We start from the raw sequence: 18114 nt of genomic DNA, 5'->3' as shown, positions 1-18114 counted from the left end.
TCTATCCCTCTGTTTGCAATATAGCATTTCAAATACTATGTTAGTATACTCTTCTTATGTCTCAGCTTCCCCAGGCTAAACTATTTTTTTTGTTCCTCTTCCATGAAATACTTGATTTGCAGATACTTTATACTTTCATAGATATATTGTAATTTCTGTAGGCTTGCATTTTAAAGAGGACGTTGGATTACTTATTTTTAATGAGGACACACTACTACCTTTCTTCTTGTTCACAAATGTAATTATAATCTGACTCACTGTCTATGTTCACTGATAGTAATTTCTAGTGCTTTTTGTGAAGGCAATGAAGTTTATACTTCTCTTCAGAATATAAAGTGCTTTTCTCTGCCCATGGTCCTGCCGTCACTGTATATAGAAAATAATTATATGCATATGTGTATGAGTGTAAGTGTAAATATATACATAATCATGTATACTAAATACATACATAAATATATGTGTAAGAATATAGTTATAGTATATAATTATGTGTATGATATAAAACACATAATTATATATACTTTGTATACTATATATAATTATGTGTATAGCAGAGCTTATATATGTTTTGTGTGTATATGTGTGTGGTAGGGGGAGAGAGAGAGAATGGTTTCTACATCTTAAATAATTGCCAAGTTAATTTTGGTGCTTCTTCAGAATCTTTGGAGTTGTAGACACCTCCTGGGTCTCGTTTCTTCTGTGTACCTGAGTGAGGAAACCTGGGTCATGTCAGATCGATCTAGAGAAGAAAGGCTGTGCTTGTGGCTTTTGGGTCTGACCTTGTCTGCAGAGCACAGAGCATGGCCTCATCCAGTAACTTGTCTCTGTAGACTGCTGCCTGATAAGCTCTGGCAAGGAGGTATCTTTAGGAAAAGAGCCTGAGAATATCTTTTATTACATGGGAAGATAAATTTGGTTTCGTGTTGATTCTTTCCAAAGAAGAACATTTCCTGAGTTTGGGAAAATCTGATAGCATATGTTTGTATTTGATTTTGCATATTGGCGGAGACATTTCCTTTGCCTAAGGGCTTCTCAGACAGCTTCATGGGGAATTGGGCTGTAATCATTTGCTATAGACTGTGTCAGAGAAGGCAGTGGTATAAATAAAAAGAAAATGGTGGAATGGGAAGATAGAAGATTTGAAAGCAGGGGCTTATACTCATTATCATCCTTTTCTGGTGCTCAGAACAGCTTATCAAATTGTCCTAAATCCTTCTCAAAGCCTGTTTCTTCCTAGCTGCGTTCTCCCCTGATTCTCTATTTGGTACCAAAGAGTAGCCATTTTTCCTTAACTACTTCCACTTGCTCTCCCCGGTCTCCACAATTAGTCTTCCCTGGGTCTGGTGCAAGCCTGCAGTAGGGGTCATTCAGTCCTCTGTTCTATGCTTTCCTTACCTGCTAGCCACCCTCCCAGATCCAGAATTTTTTAGAATTTACTTTCTGTCAACGTCATTTTCTTCTTTGCAGTACCTTATAATATGCTACAAATTCTGTGTCAGAAATAGCTCTGTTTATATGAATGGTTAGGTAGAAACCTCTTTCAGGAAAAAACACCATTAGTACAAATGGGGAATTCTTTAAGATGAGCTTTCCCCAGCCTCCTGTGGCTCCAGTCCCCTTCTCTAGTAAGTGCTTTGTGGCCATAGTTTTGGAAAATGTACAGCTGTTTACGCTACTGAAGGTAGAGGATAGGGATGAGTAGAAATGAGACCATCGAGCCTTCTGCTTTTAAAAATATTTGACTTCCCAATTGTGGGTATTTGCCTGGTTCTCCTATAATATTTTCTTTCTTCCTACCCTTTTCTTGTCTTCTTTCTTCCACACAGCCTGGCTTGTTCCCAGAGCCCTCCTTATATTTATCAGGGAGCGTCACTATATCCCTGATGTTCTTTCCCACTGCTCAGTGGCAATGTCACAGTTATGACTGGGTGACAAAGATTTTGTTCTCTGAGTTGTGCTTTTCCACCTATGCTGAGCCCTGTGATTGTCTGTCATATCTCATCCAACCATATGTCCTGAGTTTTTGCTGTCTTCTTTTGGTTTCTAGTCAGTAGTTTGGAGCAGTTTCTTATGCTGCCTCATTGTCTGCCTATTGAAGGCCAGGTTGACCTCTCTTGTGCTCTGAACCCTTCTTACCAATTATGTTTTTGACATTATAGGATCTAGTCATAACCTGTGATTTCGAATAAATGTAGCTTGATTCTCCCATATGTGCTCTGTGGGGCAATGTTCTCTGTGAGGGTGAGGCAAAAATATTGCAAGGAAGTGAATCTCATTAGCATATACAACTTTTTGGATCATCAAAGTGTTTCACGCGCACACACACAGGAATGACCTGCATAGGAATTCCTCTTTGTGACATTTTACAAGGTAGTGTCTAGCCTGATTTTTCTATTAAATAACGTGCAGGCTCTAGATTGGGTATGTTTTAATGTTTAATTTAGGGACCGGTACCCTAAATGTTAAACATAGTCATCAGTTCAATTTATACACTTTCTATTTCATCCTTATATTTGAGATCTTCTAGGTGATTGGATTTGTGATCAGGAATTTGTATTTGAGATCCTTTGGCTTAGAAGAAGACAGAAGAGGCAGGAAGGAAACAAGGACCAATGTTTAGGAAGGGAAGGGAATGGACAAAGAATGGAAGAAGATATGTGTGTGGTGGGGCTTATCTTGGAGAGTAGGATGAGGCAGTGGTCGGTCTGTGGAGAACTAATATTTCTCAGGAACCTGATACATGTCAGACACCAAGCTATGTACTTTCATGTATGTTACATCCTCATAATAACTTTGGCAAGGTAGATATATAAATTGTTTGTAGTTTCAAAGGAAAAATGGAAAGAAGTTAAGATGATATCGAAAAATAACTTCTAAAAGTAAAGAAAAAGTATTGCAAGGAAGTTTATAATTTATAGTTAACAATTAAAAAGTTAATAATTTATAGATTATTAGAAGTGAACATTACTTCAGTGGTAACCATCATGGTCTTTTTATTCTGATATTTTTGGGGAGTGGAAGGTAGAGTCTTAGTTAGAGTTAAAATTTTTAAAAAGTTAGTGGTTAGGTTGGATACATCAAGGCTCGTCAAAATCTCTACTTTTGTGTATGCTTGGAAATTTTCATAATAAAAGGTTTTTTTTTTTCTTTTAAAGTGACCAAGCACCCATCTGATCTCAGAAACTAAGCAGGGTCGGGCCTGGTTAGTACTTGGATGGGAGACCACCTAGGAAGATCAGGTGCTGTAGACATAAAAAATAAAAAATAATGAATTGTAAGCTGACAAGTTCTTTGCAATCTATGAGATCAACCAAGGGTTGCCTTGCCTAAAAATATTAAATAAATAAATAAATAAATAAGGTGAGATCAAACAAGGGTTGCCTTGCCTAAAAAAAAATCAAACAAACAAACAAACAAACAAATAAATAAGGTGAGATCAACCAAGGGTTGCCTTGCCTTAAAAAATTAAATAAATAAATAAATAAATAAATAAATAAAATGACCGAGCAAAAAAGTGAATTAGTCTTTGTTGTGATAAAAAGTGAGAGTATTTCTAAATAGAAGAGGGACTTTCTTCTCTCTTTCCCACTATCAGACCTTATTTATTATTTTTATTTCTATTTTTATTTTTTAGGCGAGGCAACCCTTGGTTGACCTCACAGATTTTAAGGACCTTGTCAGCTTACGATCCCTTATTTTTTTTTTTATTTTTTACGCCTATAGCACCTGGTCTTCCTTGGTGGTCTCCCATCCAAGTACAAACCAGGCCCCACTATCAGACCTTTATGATCACATTAGCTTATGAACGTATTTTTGAGGCAGATTTATTAAATGAAGTGGTCATTTCAGCTTTACGTGTCAAGACTGCAGAAATTAGGTGGTTTCTTCATCTTCATCCAATTACAGTGGTAGTTTTACCCCAAAGAAAGGACATTTATATTAGAAGAAAGCCCAGGAAGAACTGTCTCATTGCGGAAGGTATAGAACTCCAAGGGACAGGATCAGAATCTAGTCATTGAGCATCTGTTTCGTTAGAACACCGTAGTGGGGACTGGTGAGAGTTACAAAGGCAGGAAAATAAGATAGTAGCTAATATTTATGGAGAGCTTAATCTATGCTGGACACTCTCTAAACACTTCACTTATGTTTAATCCTTACAAAAACTCTTGGACTATTCTTTCTTATTTATTTATTTTTATTGTGGTAAAATGTACAAAGTATAAAAATTACTACCTTAATCATTTTTAAGTATATAATTCAGTGGCATTAAGTACATTCACATTGCTGTATAAACTATCACCACCATCCATCTCAGAACTTTTTCAGTTTCCCACACTGAAACTCTGTACCCATTAAACACTAACTCCCCATTTGATCCTGCCCTGAGCTGCTAGCAACCGTCATTCTACTTTCTGACTGTATGGGTTTGAGTACTCTAAGTACCTCATACAAGTGAAATCATCCAGTATTTCACCTTTTGTCACTGGCGTAATGTCTTCAAGTTTCCATCCATGTCGTAGCGTGTATTAGATTTTCCTTCCTTTTTAAGGCTGAATATTGTTTCATTGTACGTGTATACCACATTTTATCCACTTATGTGTCAGTAAATACTGGTTGTTTACACATTTTGGCTGTTGTGAATATGTTGCTACAAACATAAGTGTACAAATGTATTTGAGTCCCTGCTTTCAGTTCTTTTGGGTATATACCCAGAAGTGGAATTGCTAGATCATATAGTAATTTTATGTTTAATATTTTTAGGAACCACCATATTGTTTTCTACAATGGCTGCACCATTTTACATTCCTATCAGCAGTGCACCAGAGTCCCAATTTCTCCAGACAGGCAGTAGGTGCTATTCTTATTTCAGTGCTGTAGAGGAGGAGGAGAGGAACAGAGAGGTTTAATGAGCTCACATAGCTAACATGGGCAGAACTGAGTTTGAACCCCATAGTCCAACTCCAGAACTTTTGATTCACAGGTAAGATGAGGCACAGAGGCATGAATAAGGGCACTGTGCCTAAAGCGTCAGAGCCTGCCTTCAGAGTTCGTGTTGTTAAGCACTTAGATTTAGCAGTTGGCCTTTAGGCCTCCCTCCCTGCTTCCCTCCCTCCCTTCTTCCTTTCCTCCTTTACAAGTGTTCTTTAAAAAAAATTCCATATTTATAGAAAGATATTAATATTTGAATCTCTATGTGGTTTTTTCCCTGCTTTTCTAAATTTGTGCTTTAAAATGTTTTGCTATTTAAAATATCTTAAAAATGTATGAAATATGATTGATTTTCTTTTTAGTTGGATTTCTTGGGTAAAATTTTGCTTTTAAATGTTTTGTATAAATCCAAATAGATTCTCATGGGGTATTTTTTATATATTTCCTCTCTAGCTACCTCTACCAGAGTTTGAAATAAAAGCAAACAAAACTATCTAAAGTCAGGTTTAAATTGGAGGGTATCAGTGGTAAACATTGAGGACTTTTTAAAATTCAATTAAAGTGAATTTTCCAGCTTTATCAACAGAGGAGCAACAGCTAGGAAATATACCTCTTCCTTTAATCCCTGTGCGTAGTTTGCTAAGAGGGTGTACATTCTTTCAGTGATCACCAGGAGCTTTGTGGCATTCTGAAAATAATGCCATCTTGAGTGATGCTCGCTAAGCTGGGCCCTTGTATCAGTTCTTGTTGCAGCCTGTCTCCAGAATTTATATTGCTTCCGGGAAAGCGCCCCTGAAAATACAGACCGAGGGGCCTCCTTGACCATGCTCATCTGGGCAGACCCTATGAGTGAGTGATCTTCTATGCTGCTTTTTAAGAGGGGAGGGGGCTGGGTGTATATGGGTCCACGCCCTTCTCCCAGAGTTGGGGTGAGTGACTCATATAGTATACCATCATATCTGGGTGTTAGTTTTAGACAGAGGCTCCTGGTCCCAGCATATCAAGGTCCTAGCATATCAAGGGCCCACTGAGTCATGCTAAGAGGAAGTTTCTGATCTGGAAGGTGTCTTTAGAATAATCTCTAATTTGGTGCTTCCCAGCCTTGACTGTTCACTGCAGTCTACCTGGCGAGCTTGAAAAAATAATCATACTAGAGGTCTACCTCCAGAGATTTTAATGTAACTGACTGGTGTGTGCCCTGACTATAGTTTCACAGATGATTCTGATGTGTATGGTCAAGATATAGGATCATCGCTCCAATTTCTCTTTAGTACCTTGTTCTTTGGGCTTTTACTAAGATTTTTACTATCACAAAAGTTACAGAAATGTCTGTTCTCAGCACGTCCTTATTAGCAGGATTGCTGGAAAATATTCCTCAAATACAAAGGTAATCTCTTCTATTGTTTGTTTGTGGTGGAAAATTTTTTCCATATCCTTATGGAGTATGTTTTTATATATATATAATGTAGTGCTGGTTGCTGTAGTGGACCAGTCTCGCTTACTTTTGAAGACCCTTGAATTTAGGAATGTAGAGGAAGAACAACTATTTGCTCACCTAAATTTCAATATAAGCTCCTGGTCACTTTCTGAGTTCTAGTGACAGTTTTATTTTACAAACTGAAGGCCGATGATGTTTGAGCTGACACTTTTGTAGTCCCTGAAGGCTTCTTATTTAGACCCTCACTGTTTCTAGCGCTTGCCCACTTGTGCATTTAAACACTCAGCTGTTTCATTACTCTGGGAAATCTGGCTGTATCTTTGAGTAAACCACATAGTCAATCTGAGAGTTCTTTGGTTTAGACGAATGCTTTGTCTTAGCCCCTCCTGGGTCCTAGGAGTTTGTTTAAAAATACAGTGATGGGTCTGGCATTGTCCTTCCTGTGTTGGACTGTCACTTTAAGATTATTGGTTTAAAGTTCATCAAAGTTTAGAGATGAGATTTGAGGTTTGGGGAAACAAGTGTTCTTCTTGCTTTGATTTTGTTTTAAAAATGAGTATTTAGATGTAAAATATTAAACCCTAGTCCTTGTTTGTGGTATAGGTTTTCCCCACTATCCTGCTATCCAGAGGTAGGGTGTTCCCCTGAAACCTTTCCTAAGCCAAAATGGTATAAAGCAAAGAAATAATTACCATTATTTCATATGGTGTATTGTTTGAGTGTTCCTAGATTTCAAAAATAACCTACTAAATCATACCAGATACACTTAATTACATCTAGTTTTATACTATGATAAATAGTATAAATTTATCATACTTATGAGCTTTCTGAGGCTTTTCTGATATCTCCGGACACATCTTGCTAACGGATGCACAAAATAAATTGAGATAAAGCACAGATGCTCACAGACACAGCTCAAAGCTGCGGTGGGTTGATGCTGAGATGCTGAGTGTAGTTCCCAGGGAAGGAGCTTGTAGACGCAACTCTTGCTGCTCGGAGTCATGCTACCTCTATAACATCTCAGACACTGAATTCTATTCAAGTGTACATTATAGTGATTTGACATTTATATACATTACCAAATGATCCTCATGATAAGTCTAGTTACCATCTGTCACCATATAAAGCTATTACAGTATTATTGACTATATTCCTTATGTTCTGCATTACATCCTTGTGACATTTATTTCCTTTGAATTTCTTTCAGTTAGTGAAAACAAGTACTAATGTAGGTTTTTCAAAAAAGGGAAGTAGCATAATGAGAACTTTTGAAAAGTGGGGGATACCTGCATTCTATTTATGAGAGCTCTGTCAGCAGTTAAAGCAGAAAGTAGGTGTGATCCATGGTGGTTTTCCTGATGTGTATCTTTTAGAGATCTCACTTAAGGACAGAATGATTGGGTTATCTGGTATTTGAGGACAAGAACTTTCTTACACACTCCAAAACCTTTTCAGATATAGGCAGAGCAGAGAAATATATACATGTGTATGTGTTTGTACATATAAATATATATAGTATGACTGTGTAACAATGTTATAAATATTTATATTCATACATAACTACTGATTCAGATTGACAGAGGAAGTTCTCTTAGGGACATCTGCCACTGACCCTTCTTGTTTTTTTTTTTTTCAAAGACAGAGACATTTGGGGTTGATGTGGTATTCACATTTAGATAATTTCAAAATAGTTTGGGGACTAGACTGGGACGACAGGTCTCTTTTTACATTTGTGTGATTTCTCCCCTTAGTTAATAACCTTGGTGACAGGTGTGTATGGACGTGGGAGGCAGAGCAAAAACACTGTTGGATGAAAAGGACAGATTGCTTAGATAAAAGGCAAGGGCATCTGGTCATTTCTGATGTCTTAGAAAATGAAGGCTGTGCTCCCCAGGAAGGACTTTGAGGGGCTCGTGGATCAGTTGGTATAATTGATTTTTCTGGTCTCTAGTCTCATTTGTTTTCCCTCTAATTATTCCCTGGCGTTGACCTCCAGGGTGTGTTTAGTTACACTTGTCACTAGGGAAAGGTCAAAGGTTATAGCAATGGAACACTTAATTTTCTTTTGCCTTAATGTTGTTTTTAACATGTTGTATGTTTGAAATGAAAAAGACTGCAAGATACCAGCAAATTCTGTTTAAAAACATTGTTTTGTAGAGGCCGTTCTGCCAGTTCCTCCTCTTGTCCCCATCCCACCTTACCTACTTCCTGAATATTTCAAAGCCAGCATTATTTTTAAGAAAAAAAATTTAGAAATGATTCCTTACTATCAATAATAGCTTGTGTCATCTTCATGTAGGAACTATAGAATCCAATATATTATGATAGGATGAGGAGAGGCCACTAATATAACTGTAAAACAGTTTATTTACTTATTTATTTATTTTTTTTGTAAAACTAACAAATATTCCATTTATTTGAAAATGGGGATAACTTTTACACATAGGTAAAAACAGTGTCAGATGGTTACAGTGGACCACCTCCTCTATGTCAGGCTTTCTGCTGAAAAAACAAAGATGAGTAGGACATGGGCCTACCCTCTAAGAATTTTCCAAGGAGCTCCTTTTGCTTTTTATCCTCTTAGCCATACACTCTCTCATAGTTATTCACACCCATCTTTCTCCTTGTTCACTCACAGATGCCAAGGCGACAGTTTTCTCACATCTTGGTGTACTTTCTCTTTGGAGTGCAGTGCTCTTTTCACTGTGGCACCCACCACTCTGTGTGTGGTCCTCGGACAGCAGAGTTTCAGGTCCACCCTCCACAAGCCAGAACTGCATTATAACAAGAAGCCCAGGTGCCTTAGACTTACAAAATGTGGTAATAGGCAGATTCCATTTCAGTTGGGCTGGGTGTGGCCTGAGAATCTGTATTTCTGATGAGCCCCCACGTGATGTCAGTGCTGGCTGAGACTGTGGACCACACTGGGGATAGGAAGGCTTTCCTCTAAAGGGCCTATACTTAATCTCCTCTAGTGTCAGAGAGTAGCAAAGATGTTTGGCTTCTCTGATAATAGGGGCATAGTGTAAGTAGCTAACCAAGTACTTCGAGCCTAAATGGAGAGACAAAATTTTAAAAAAGTGCCTGCTTACTATGTGTTCGACATAGCTCTCAGCTTTATTTCTAACACAGTCTTATGTTATGAGGTAGGTACTATTATTATCTTTATTTTACAGACGGGGAGATTGAGGCACAGAGTTAAGTCGGTTAACCAAAGTCACATTAACTAACAAGTGAAAGATTAGGGCTTTGAACCCAGGCAGTGTGGCCTCAGTATCCAAGCTTCGAAAGAATTGCTGTGTGCTTCCTCTCTGTCTAAGATATTACATATGTAGGAAAGTCGAGTGAGATCATCGCTCAGAAATGAGAGTGTCTTGGTTTGGGTACTGGGGAGGTTCCAGAAGGCAAGCTGAGTACAGGTGTGCGGTCAGTATAAGGAAGGTTTAGCAGTAGAGTGTGGAGCCGTGCTGTTCATTTTTAATGGACAAGATTAATGGAGGAAGGAGAGACAGATAGTGTGCCAGGAGCTGAGGAACAATATGACATGTGTAGCAAACTTTATATTAAACATTACGAAACATCAGATACTGACCGAGGTTTACATTTAGTATTTTATTTAAATTTTATAATGATTTTATGACATAGGTACAAATTTTAAAGATACGGAAACTGGTTTAGAGAGATTAAGTGATTTTTCTAGGGTCAACAGAGAGTAGGTTAGCATAATTTGAATTTTGTCAGTTCTGTCTGATTTCAAAACCTGTTTCTAAATGTTTTTTGGTCTGCTGCCTTTCTGAGCAAGGACTTGGAACCGAAATTAGATAGAGGAGAGACCAGAACTTGCAGTGTAAAGAGGTACTTGGCCACAGGGATGAAGGTAAGAAGAACACAAGAGCAGCAAGGCAGAGAACGTATAAGGTTCACTCAGTGCTGGCTGTTTAAAACCGACTGGAGTTTTCTAAGATCTCCCTTCTTAAGTCTGGTCCCCAGGTTGGCCACAGGGCTGAAACTGCATGTGGGGGCTAAGTGGCTGCAAGTGTAATTCCATTAACATCTGATGATTTAACATTTGTGAGCACTGAACACCCTCCCTGATCTCCTGCGTTCTTCATCCCTGAGTCAGTCCAAGAGAAGACAATCCTGCCCTCACTTTGACCTCCTATTTCTTAGACACGCACATGTGGCAGCACTGGTGGTTCATTCCTTGCATCACCAGAAGTGAAAGATGGTTTCTTTCTTCCCGCAGTCTTTATGATGATTGCATTTCTTGCCATAGACATCCCTCATTGCTACAAATGAGAAAATCTGAGCTAATTTACTTTAAATAAATTCTTATAGCCCTATGTGACCCCATATAAATCTCTTAAACAGATAACTAAGCTGACAGCACGTGTTGTGTGCCCAGAGAATTCTCTGCCTCGGGATGCTCGTAAAGGAGGAAATTGACTGAAGTTAGCAGATGGGCACTGCTCATTTTTTGGCAATCATTGACAAATATGCAGCACCTCCAGGTGGCTCCTATGAAGCTGTCCTGTGCACATGCTCCTAGCGCCCCATGCAATGTGGAATGCTGCTGTTCCTCTCCTCCCTGGGTAAGACAGCAGGTTGTGCTCTATGATGTGACTCCTTTCTTCTTTATCCTTATGATCAAAGGCTTGATTTCATTTTTTTAAAAAAGATTATCTTTTAATGATAGGAACATCAGAACTGTATTACAAAAAAAAAGTTAGAAGGGAGAAAACACTCCATTTACCATCCTAAAATTAAGATTCCTAGGTTTTAAAGTTTTCGGCAATAAAATGTACCTGTTGTTTTATATCTGCATTTCCCTTTCTTGCTGTATAATCTCTATCATTACCATTTTAATGGTTGCATAATAGTCTGTCATGACACTATACTATTATTTAACCCGGTTGTTGACATGTACATTGTTCCCAACTTTTCACAATTATTAATAATACTGGGAGGCATATCTTTGTTTCTGTAACTATTTCCATATATTGAATTAGTTTCTTAGGATAGAGTCCCAGGTGTGGCATTGCTGGATTTTATGGCTTCGAAAACATATTGCCAGATTGCTTTCCAGAGGAGTGGAACCAATTTACATTGCTGTCACAAAGTCATTTGTTTTCTAGATGGCCAGCTAGGGTTAGGGATGCACCCTTTCATAGTAACAGAGGAGGAAGAAGTGTGTGCGTGTTTGCAAAACTCGCTTGTTCCTATGTGTTTTTATTTAAGTACCAATGACACTCTGCATTATACTTGTTAATAGGAATATACTAGGTATCTAATGCCAATATAATAGTCATCCAGTTCAGTGTTTAATATAGCAATGTGCTAGAAATGGAATAAAGCAAGTTCTATATAGTTTCTATTTCCTTAAAATTTGGAATTTTTGAAAAGTTGCCCAACCTGAATTGACAAGAGCATTTAGCCGTTTTGACAAGGTTCTTAGTGGCCCTCTACTTCTCAGGAATACCTAACGATTTGGAGGGGAAGGTAGAAGGAGGTTGAGAGGATAGGCAGGGTGGGACATTGGAAGAACCTGGGCATCTGCTCAGGAGCATGCCTAATCTCAGCAGCAAAAATTGCTTTACCTGGTAACTGTAGTCTTTTGGATGCTGAATGGAGTACTTGACTTGAGAAGGATTTTGAGGGTTCATCTAGGCTCAGTAGGAAAAGTACTGTGATTAGTTAGCAATTTATTCTAGATCTTTGTCATTGCAATTTTTATCACTTCTTTATATTTCCCATTGGATTATAAACATTAAATGCCTTAAAGTAAGACCTATACCTTTTAAAAAGAATAACTTTTATATCTTTACCCTGAAGTGTCTAGCACATTGTTATTTACATTATGTAAGTGGTGGTTTTGTGTCTTCTGTTTGAAGGAATGAATAAATGAGGGAAAGTAATACTTTATCCTCAAGGTCCCAGGAGTTCTACCAAAGCCCTGTGGGTAAGTAATGGGAACCCACAGTTCTTGTGTTTATGTGTAAAACCTGCAGCAAATTTTATAGTGGTAAAGAAAGAGGAAATTTCAGCTGAGAGATTTAGGAAAGGTAATGCCAGAAAAGACCCTCGATTCATATCTGGTGGGATGTTCTTATTTGACAAATGAAGAAACCGAGCCCATTAAGGAGTCACACAGATAGTGGCTGACAACTGGGATCTCAGGTCTGAGTCTCTTAGTTTCTGGTGTAGTGTTCTTTCCTCTACGCTATGTTGCGAGAACTTGGGGCACTTGTTTTGCTACTCCCATCCCCAGTGCTCTCAAAAGATGTATATTTGGAGTCTTCTTTGATAAATGCCCACGTTTTTTCTCTCTTGTAGCTGCACAGAGATGTATTTAGAGATTGTGACCTTGATGTAATAGTCTGACTGAGGTCTAGAGCAATAAAGGCTTGGAGATTTGTATTGGATGCCATGAGATAGTGTGGGATCAAAATTCAATTCCATACAAAGTTACAGCTTTGTGATATCTATGACTTTGAGTATAAACTTACTTTATTTAAAAGGAAAATTGTTCAATGTTATTTGTTGTGCATGATTTGAGTATGTATTTGCCACAATTGTGATCCTAATAAAACTCTCATTATGATCCGTATGCACAGAATAGAGATTTAAGGTTGTCAATGGAGCATTAATTTTGAGTTTTTGATTTCTCTGAAATCTAAACCTCAGTATTACTATGTGGTAGTTTTTCCTCCTTCCTCTTTATAAGCTCTCACCCCAAATATAATAAGCGTGTTTAGTTGTGTAGTTGAAATTCTGAAGCCAAATTCTGAAGCCTTTAATAGTGAGGGAAGCACTCTTGGTGACTTTCAAATGAAACAACTGTGGAGACGGAATGGGAAAGAGAAATAACAGTCCACTGGTTCTTTTACCAGTCATGTGATGTCTGCCCTGGGATTTGAATGATTTGTAGGTGACTGTAACTCACTCAGTCCGTAGTGGCTTGAGGCCCCTTGAAATTGATATTAACCTCTAAGCTGTCAGTAGTTACAGCTACTGGGTAATTGGGTTTGGAATTTATGGATATTTACATTTCAGAGAACTTTTACTCTGTTTCTCTAACTTTAGAGTGGAAATGTTTGTCCTTAATATGTCAAAGCTTATTTAATACATGATGCTATTGTATTTAAAACTCAGTATGTAAACTACTTTCTTCCTGGAAAAGCACAAGGATAATCTGGGTAATCCTACTTGTGGACTAGTGGACAGGATGATTTTTCTCTGCATCCCCACTAAATTAGCTTCATACTATCTTTCGTGCAATAACCAGCAGTATGGTTATACAGTGAAAAGAAGTTAGAAAAGTCTTACTGACCTGGTGTTGAGAAACATTTTGTTATAATAGCATGCTGAGTAGGTACCTTTTTCACTTTGTTTGGTCTCTAAGACAGGGGTCCCCAACACTCTCCGCCCCCCCATAAGGAATCCTACAATCAGTGGCCTGTTCAGAACCAGGCTACACAGCAGAAGGTGAGTGGTGCGCCAGCAAGCAAAGCTTCATCTGTATTTACAGCCACCCCCAGCGCTAACATCATTGCCCAAGCTCCACCTCATCATCAGGCATTAGATTTTTATAGGAGCACCGGTGCCTGGTGCCAAAAATGTTGAGGACTGCTGCTATATGAGATTAAAAGTTTTGTCATGATAGGAACTATAAACTTGTTCTCAAAAATTTAGAAAATAAGGTAAAATTGAAAGGAGAGAAAATTTACCCATTTCCTCCCTATAATGCAAACTACTTAAAACAAACATTTTTTTCATTCCTTTTTTATGCGTAATTTTTATGTGGTTGTAATTGTACTGTTTATGAAAAATTTACCTTTTTTTACTTAACATATATGTTTTCCTTTTATAATATATTTTTCTTTACAGAAGCTTAATTTTTCATTGAAAGGTATTTATTAAAATATTTGCTTATTCTGTCAACATCTAGACCAGAGGCTCAGTCCTTACTCATTGGTGGGATTTTGCTCTGCCTCTGAGTAATAGAGACTGACCTGGGTAGACAGTCTGTTCAGTTAGTTGTGGTGGCCTCCCTTTTTTCTTTGAGATTCAATGAGCTGCACTTCTCTGATATTTTCCTGATTGCAGATTATCCTCTTGTGAGCTTTTTGTAAATAAAGTTTTGTATGTATTTAGGATTAGTGATTTAGGATATTTTCCCAGAGTGGAATTACTTGCTCTGAAAAGGATAAACATTTTGATGTTGCGCGCGCGCGCGCACACACACACACACACACACACACACACAGTTTTATGTTGTATTATATTTTATATATTATTTTCTACAAGTTGATACCAGTAATATCAGATGTGTGAAACTAATCATGCACTACACAGAACATTGGGTATTATTGCTGTTTATTTAAGCTTTGTTAACTTGATGGGCAAAACATAGCATTGAATTTCACATTTCTTTGCTTAGTAGTGAGTTTGAACATTTCGGCATGTATTTGTTAACTACTTGAGTTCCTGTTGTCTGAATTACCTCATCTTGGCTTAAAGTTGTGGGTAGGAAGGGGTGGCTCATGTCAGAATCTTGGTCACATGAGTGTGATTAAAATATAAAGCTGCCCTGAGGACTCGATCTTGACAGGACCCTACACTGAGCTTTAGCTTTTGCATTACCTGGTGGCAGACAAGCACTCATCCTACCCACATTGCTCCTGGAGATGAGAATCTTTAAGACTGAAGTAAAAGGAAGGTGTGAGATTTTTATTTTTATCAAAAAAAATGGGACATAGATGTGAGAATGTTTTCACTTTTTAAAAAGACCTGTGACAAAATTATTCTTCTTCCATTAATTCCTTCCTCAATTTATTGATTGTGTTCTAGGCCAGGCATTCCTGTCTGAGAGAAAACCCTATGCAAAGACCTTAAGATAGAAAGAGAGTGATATGTCCTGGGAAGAGAGACAGACAGGGTGCCTGGATGGTGACAAGAAAGATCTGGGTGAAATCACAGACTCAGGAAGGAGCCCAACGATGCAGGGATTTGTAGGTCCTGGAGAATGCTGTGGGGAAGCGTTGAAGGGTTAGCGCTGCAGGGATGTGGTTCTGTGTTACTTGCTAGAAGGATCGTTCTGGAAGTGGATTGGAGGACAGGGCAAGAGAGGAAGCAGCGACTCCTGTTGGACGTCTACTAGGTTAGTCTAGGCTCAAGGCGATGGTGGTCGACATGCCCTGCTTCTTAACCTGTCTGTGGTAAAGGACCACAATTTTTTATTTCTAATCTGTTGTTGATAGATATGTTTATAAATAATAAGCATTTATAAATCACGAGAAACACGAATTTTCAGAGGAATATGGCAGCAATGCCAAATCATTCCAAAAGTATTTATGTTCTTAACTCTGCTTTCTGTTCTTACTTTTCCATAGGCTGGCATCAGGCACTCGTCTGAGGACCACCCTTTTGAGTAGCTCCAACTGAGACTACGGCTCAATATCTAATGCTGCAATGAGCATTTTCTATGCACGGAGCAGTGGTGCATTGTTCACATTCCGTTCCAGACACTGTGCCATGCATGAGATAAATAGTGGGACATGAAACAAACGGAGCCTCTGTTTTCTCAGATTTTATAATCTAGTTGTTTTAGGGGAGAAGTGGATGAATTTGAGGCATATTTTGCAGGTGGTCTCCTTGGGACTTACTGGTGGATTGGATGTGGAAGATTTAAGGGGAAGGAGGACTCCAGGCTGACTGTCAGGGATGGGAGTTATCTTTTAGACTTGGCTAGAATATGTGAATTTTGTTTTAGTCTTGAGCTTTTATGTTTCAGAGAGATGATATACTAATTTCTTAAAAGTGAAATGATTTACATGCTGATGCAGATTTGAAATGAATTTCCAGGGAAGAAATCTGGATGTCTGGGAATAGAACCTTTTAAATTTATATCCTTTTGTACCTTTTGAATTTTGTATTGTTTTTGTGTATTACTTATCCAATAAGATGTATTTAAAAATAACTTTCTTATGATAACCAAAATGATAAAATACCTGTGGATAAACTTAAAATAAGAAATGTAGAAGACATAGATGATAAAAACTTTAAAACTCTGAGGGCTGTGGTAGAAGAGTTAAGGAAATGGAAAAAGGAGTTTAGAAAAGAAAACTTAATAGTGAAAGGGATCAATTCTCTATAAATTAATCTGTAAAATCAATGTCTTCTCAATTTAAAGAGCAATAGGATTTTTGTATTGTTCAGGGAGTGACTTGGCAAAATGATACAGAATTCATCTGGAAAAATAAAAATGTGAGAATAACTTGGAAAATTTTAAAAAGATAAGTAATGAGAGGCAACTAGACTTATTAGATGTTAAAGTACATTATGAAGCTATAGTTATTGAAACATTGGAACTGAAAATTTAAACTTCCTGCTACAGAAGAAGAAATAGGCAAACAGATCAATGGAACTAAATAATGTCCAGAAATAAACTTAACTGGACCTGAAGTTAGATTATAATATGGTTTTTAAATCACTGTAGAAAATAGATTTTTCCCGTAATTTGAATGTTTAGGGAAACAAGGTTAAACAAAATGCATTATCCCTCTTTCACTCATTATACCCAGATAAATTTCAAATTTATCAAAAATTTAAGCATAAAAACAGGAAAAATAAAACCGTGAGAAAACATGAGTAGATTTATTAAGAGTTGTGGAATGGTGAAGACCTTTCTCTAAGCAGTATGTGAATTTAAAAAAAAAAAAATCATAAAGCAATGATTGATTTTATTATATAAAATTTGAGGTTTTTTCTTTAAGAAAAAGAGAAACTTCCATATAAAGGTAGTCAAAAAATCAACCACAGTCTGGCAACATATATGACCAAGAGACAGCTGCCAATAACAATCTCTATTGTGAAAGAATTTGGATATGTATATAATGGAAAAACTTATCAATCCAGTAGTTTTTTTTTTTTTTTGGTATGTGTAAATTGATAATTTAAGAAAAAAATATACAAATGCTACCAAAGAAGCAAATGAAAATGTGGAGCCTTATTGATAATTAATAAAAAGTATGTCAGTGAGACATTATTTTTGGCCGATTTGGCAAAAAAATTTTTTAAGTGCTTATGAGTGTTTGGGCAAAGAGAAACTCTCTACTAAAACATAAGATCCACAGACTATCAAAATAGAATGCATGTGCCTTTCCTCCCAGAAATTCCACCATTGAAAAGTTACCCTTCATCTATACTTAGATTTTCTAAGATATGTAGGCATGATTGCTTATTTCAGTGTCATTTTTCATAGCAAAAACCTGGGAACAGAGCATCTTAGTGAGACACTGTTTAAATAAGTCCCAGCACACACAAATGATAGCATGATTTTGTAACTGTCCAAAGAATGTGCTGACAGGGTAAGAATTCCAGTGCTTGTTGTTATTAAATGAAAAGCAAGATGTGGTATATGACTCTGTTTGTGGGAAGAATCAAAACGAATGTTTTATAGATAGATTAAATAAACGCTACAGTGGTCCCCCCCACCCCTTCATAAAAGGACCACAGGAAACTGTTAACTGTTATAGGAAAAGTGAGAAAAGTGACTAAGATGGAGTTTGAGTTGTGTGTGTGTGTGTGTGTGTGTGTGTGTTCCTCATTTTTAACTCAGCAGGGGTTCTGAGTATGAGTTTACAAGTCTCTTTCTTTTTTTCCCTTCCTTTCTTCTCCCTCTCTCCTTCCTTCCTTCCTTCCTTCCTTCCTTCCTTCCTTCCTTCCTTCCTTCCTTCCTTCCTTCC

General features: G+C 37.5%; 1 protein-coding gene across 4 annotated transcripts in view; it reads left to right on the top strand.

The window, feature by feature from the left end:
* The window catches only part of FARS2 (phenylalanyl-tRNA synthetase 2, mitochondrial), a 455949-nt gene that overhangs the window by 28877 nt on the left and 408958 nt on the right, over nt 1-18114 (top strand). The window contains exon 2 of one of the 4 annotated variants that reach the window (XM_023534655.1): nt 12259-12326. The exons of the other annotated variants lie outside the window; for them this stretch is intronic. Coding sequence (XP_023390423.1) covers nt 12269-12326 — 58 coding nt within the window. The 5' untranslated portion in view covers nt 12259-12268. The remainder of the gene's footprint in view (nt 1-12258; nt 12327-18114) is intronic. 4 annotated transcript variants of the gene reach the window in all.

Source organism: Pteropus vampyrus, unplaced genomic scaffold (genome assembly GCF_000151845.1).
Source record: "Pteropus vampyrus isolate Shadow unplaced genomic scaffold, Pvam_2.0 Scaffold129, whole genome shotgun sequence".
In the NCBI taxonomy this organism is placed as follows: domain Eukaryota; kingdom Metazoa; phylum Chordata; class Mammalia; order Chiroptera; family Pteropodidae; genus Pteropus; species Pteropus vampyrus.
The sequence above is the reverse complement of the archived record's forward strand: the minus strand, read 5'-3'. Positions and strand labels throughout refer to the sequence as shown.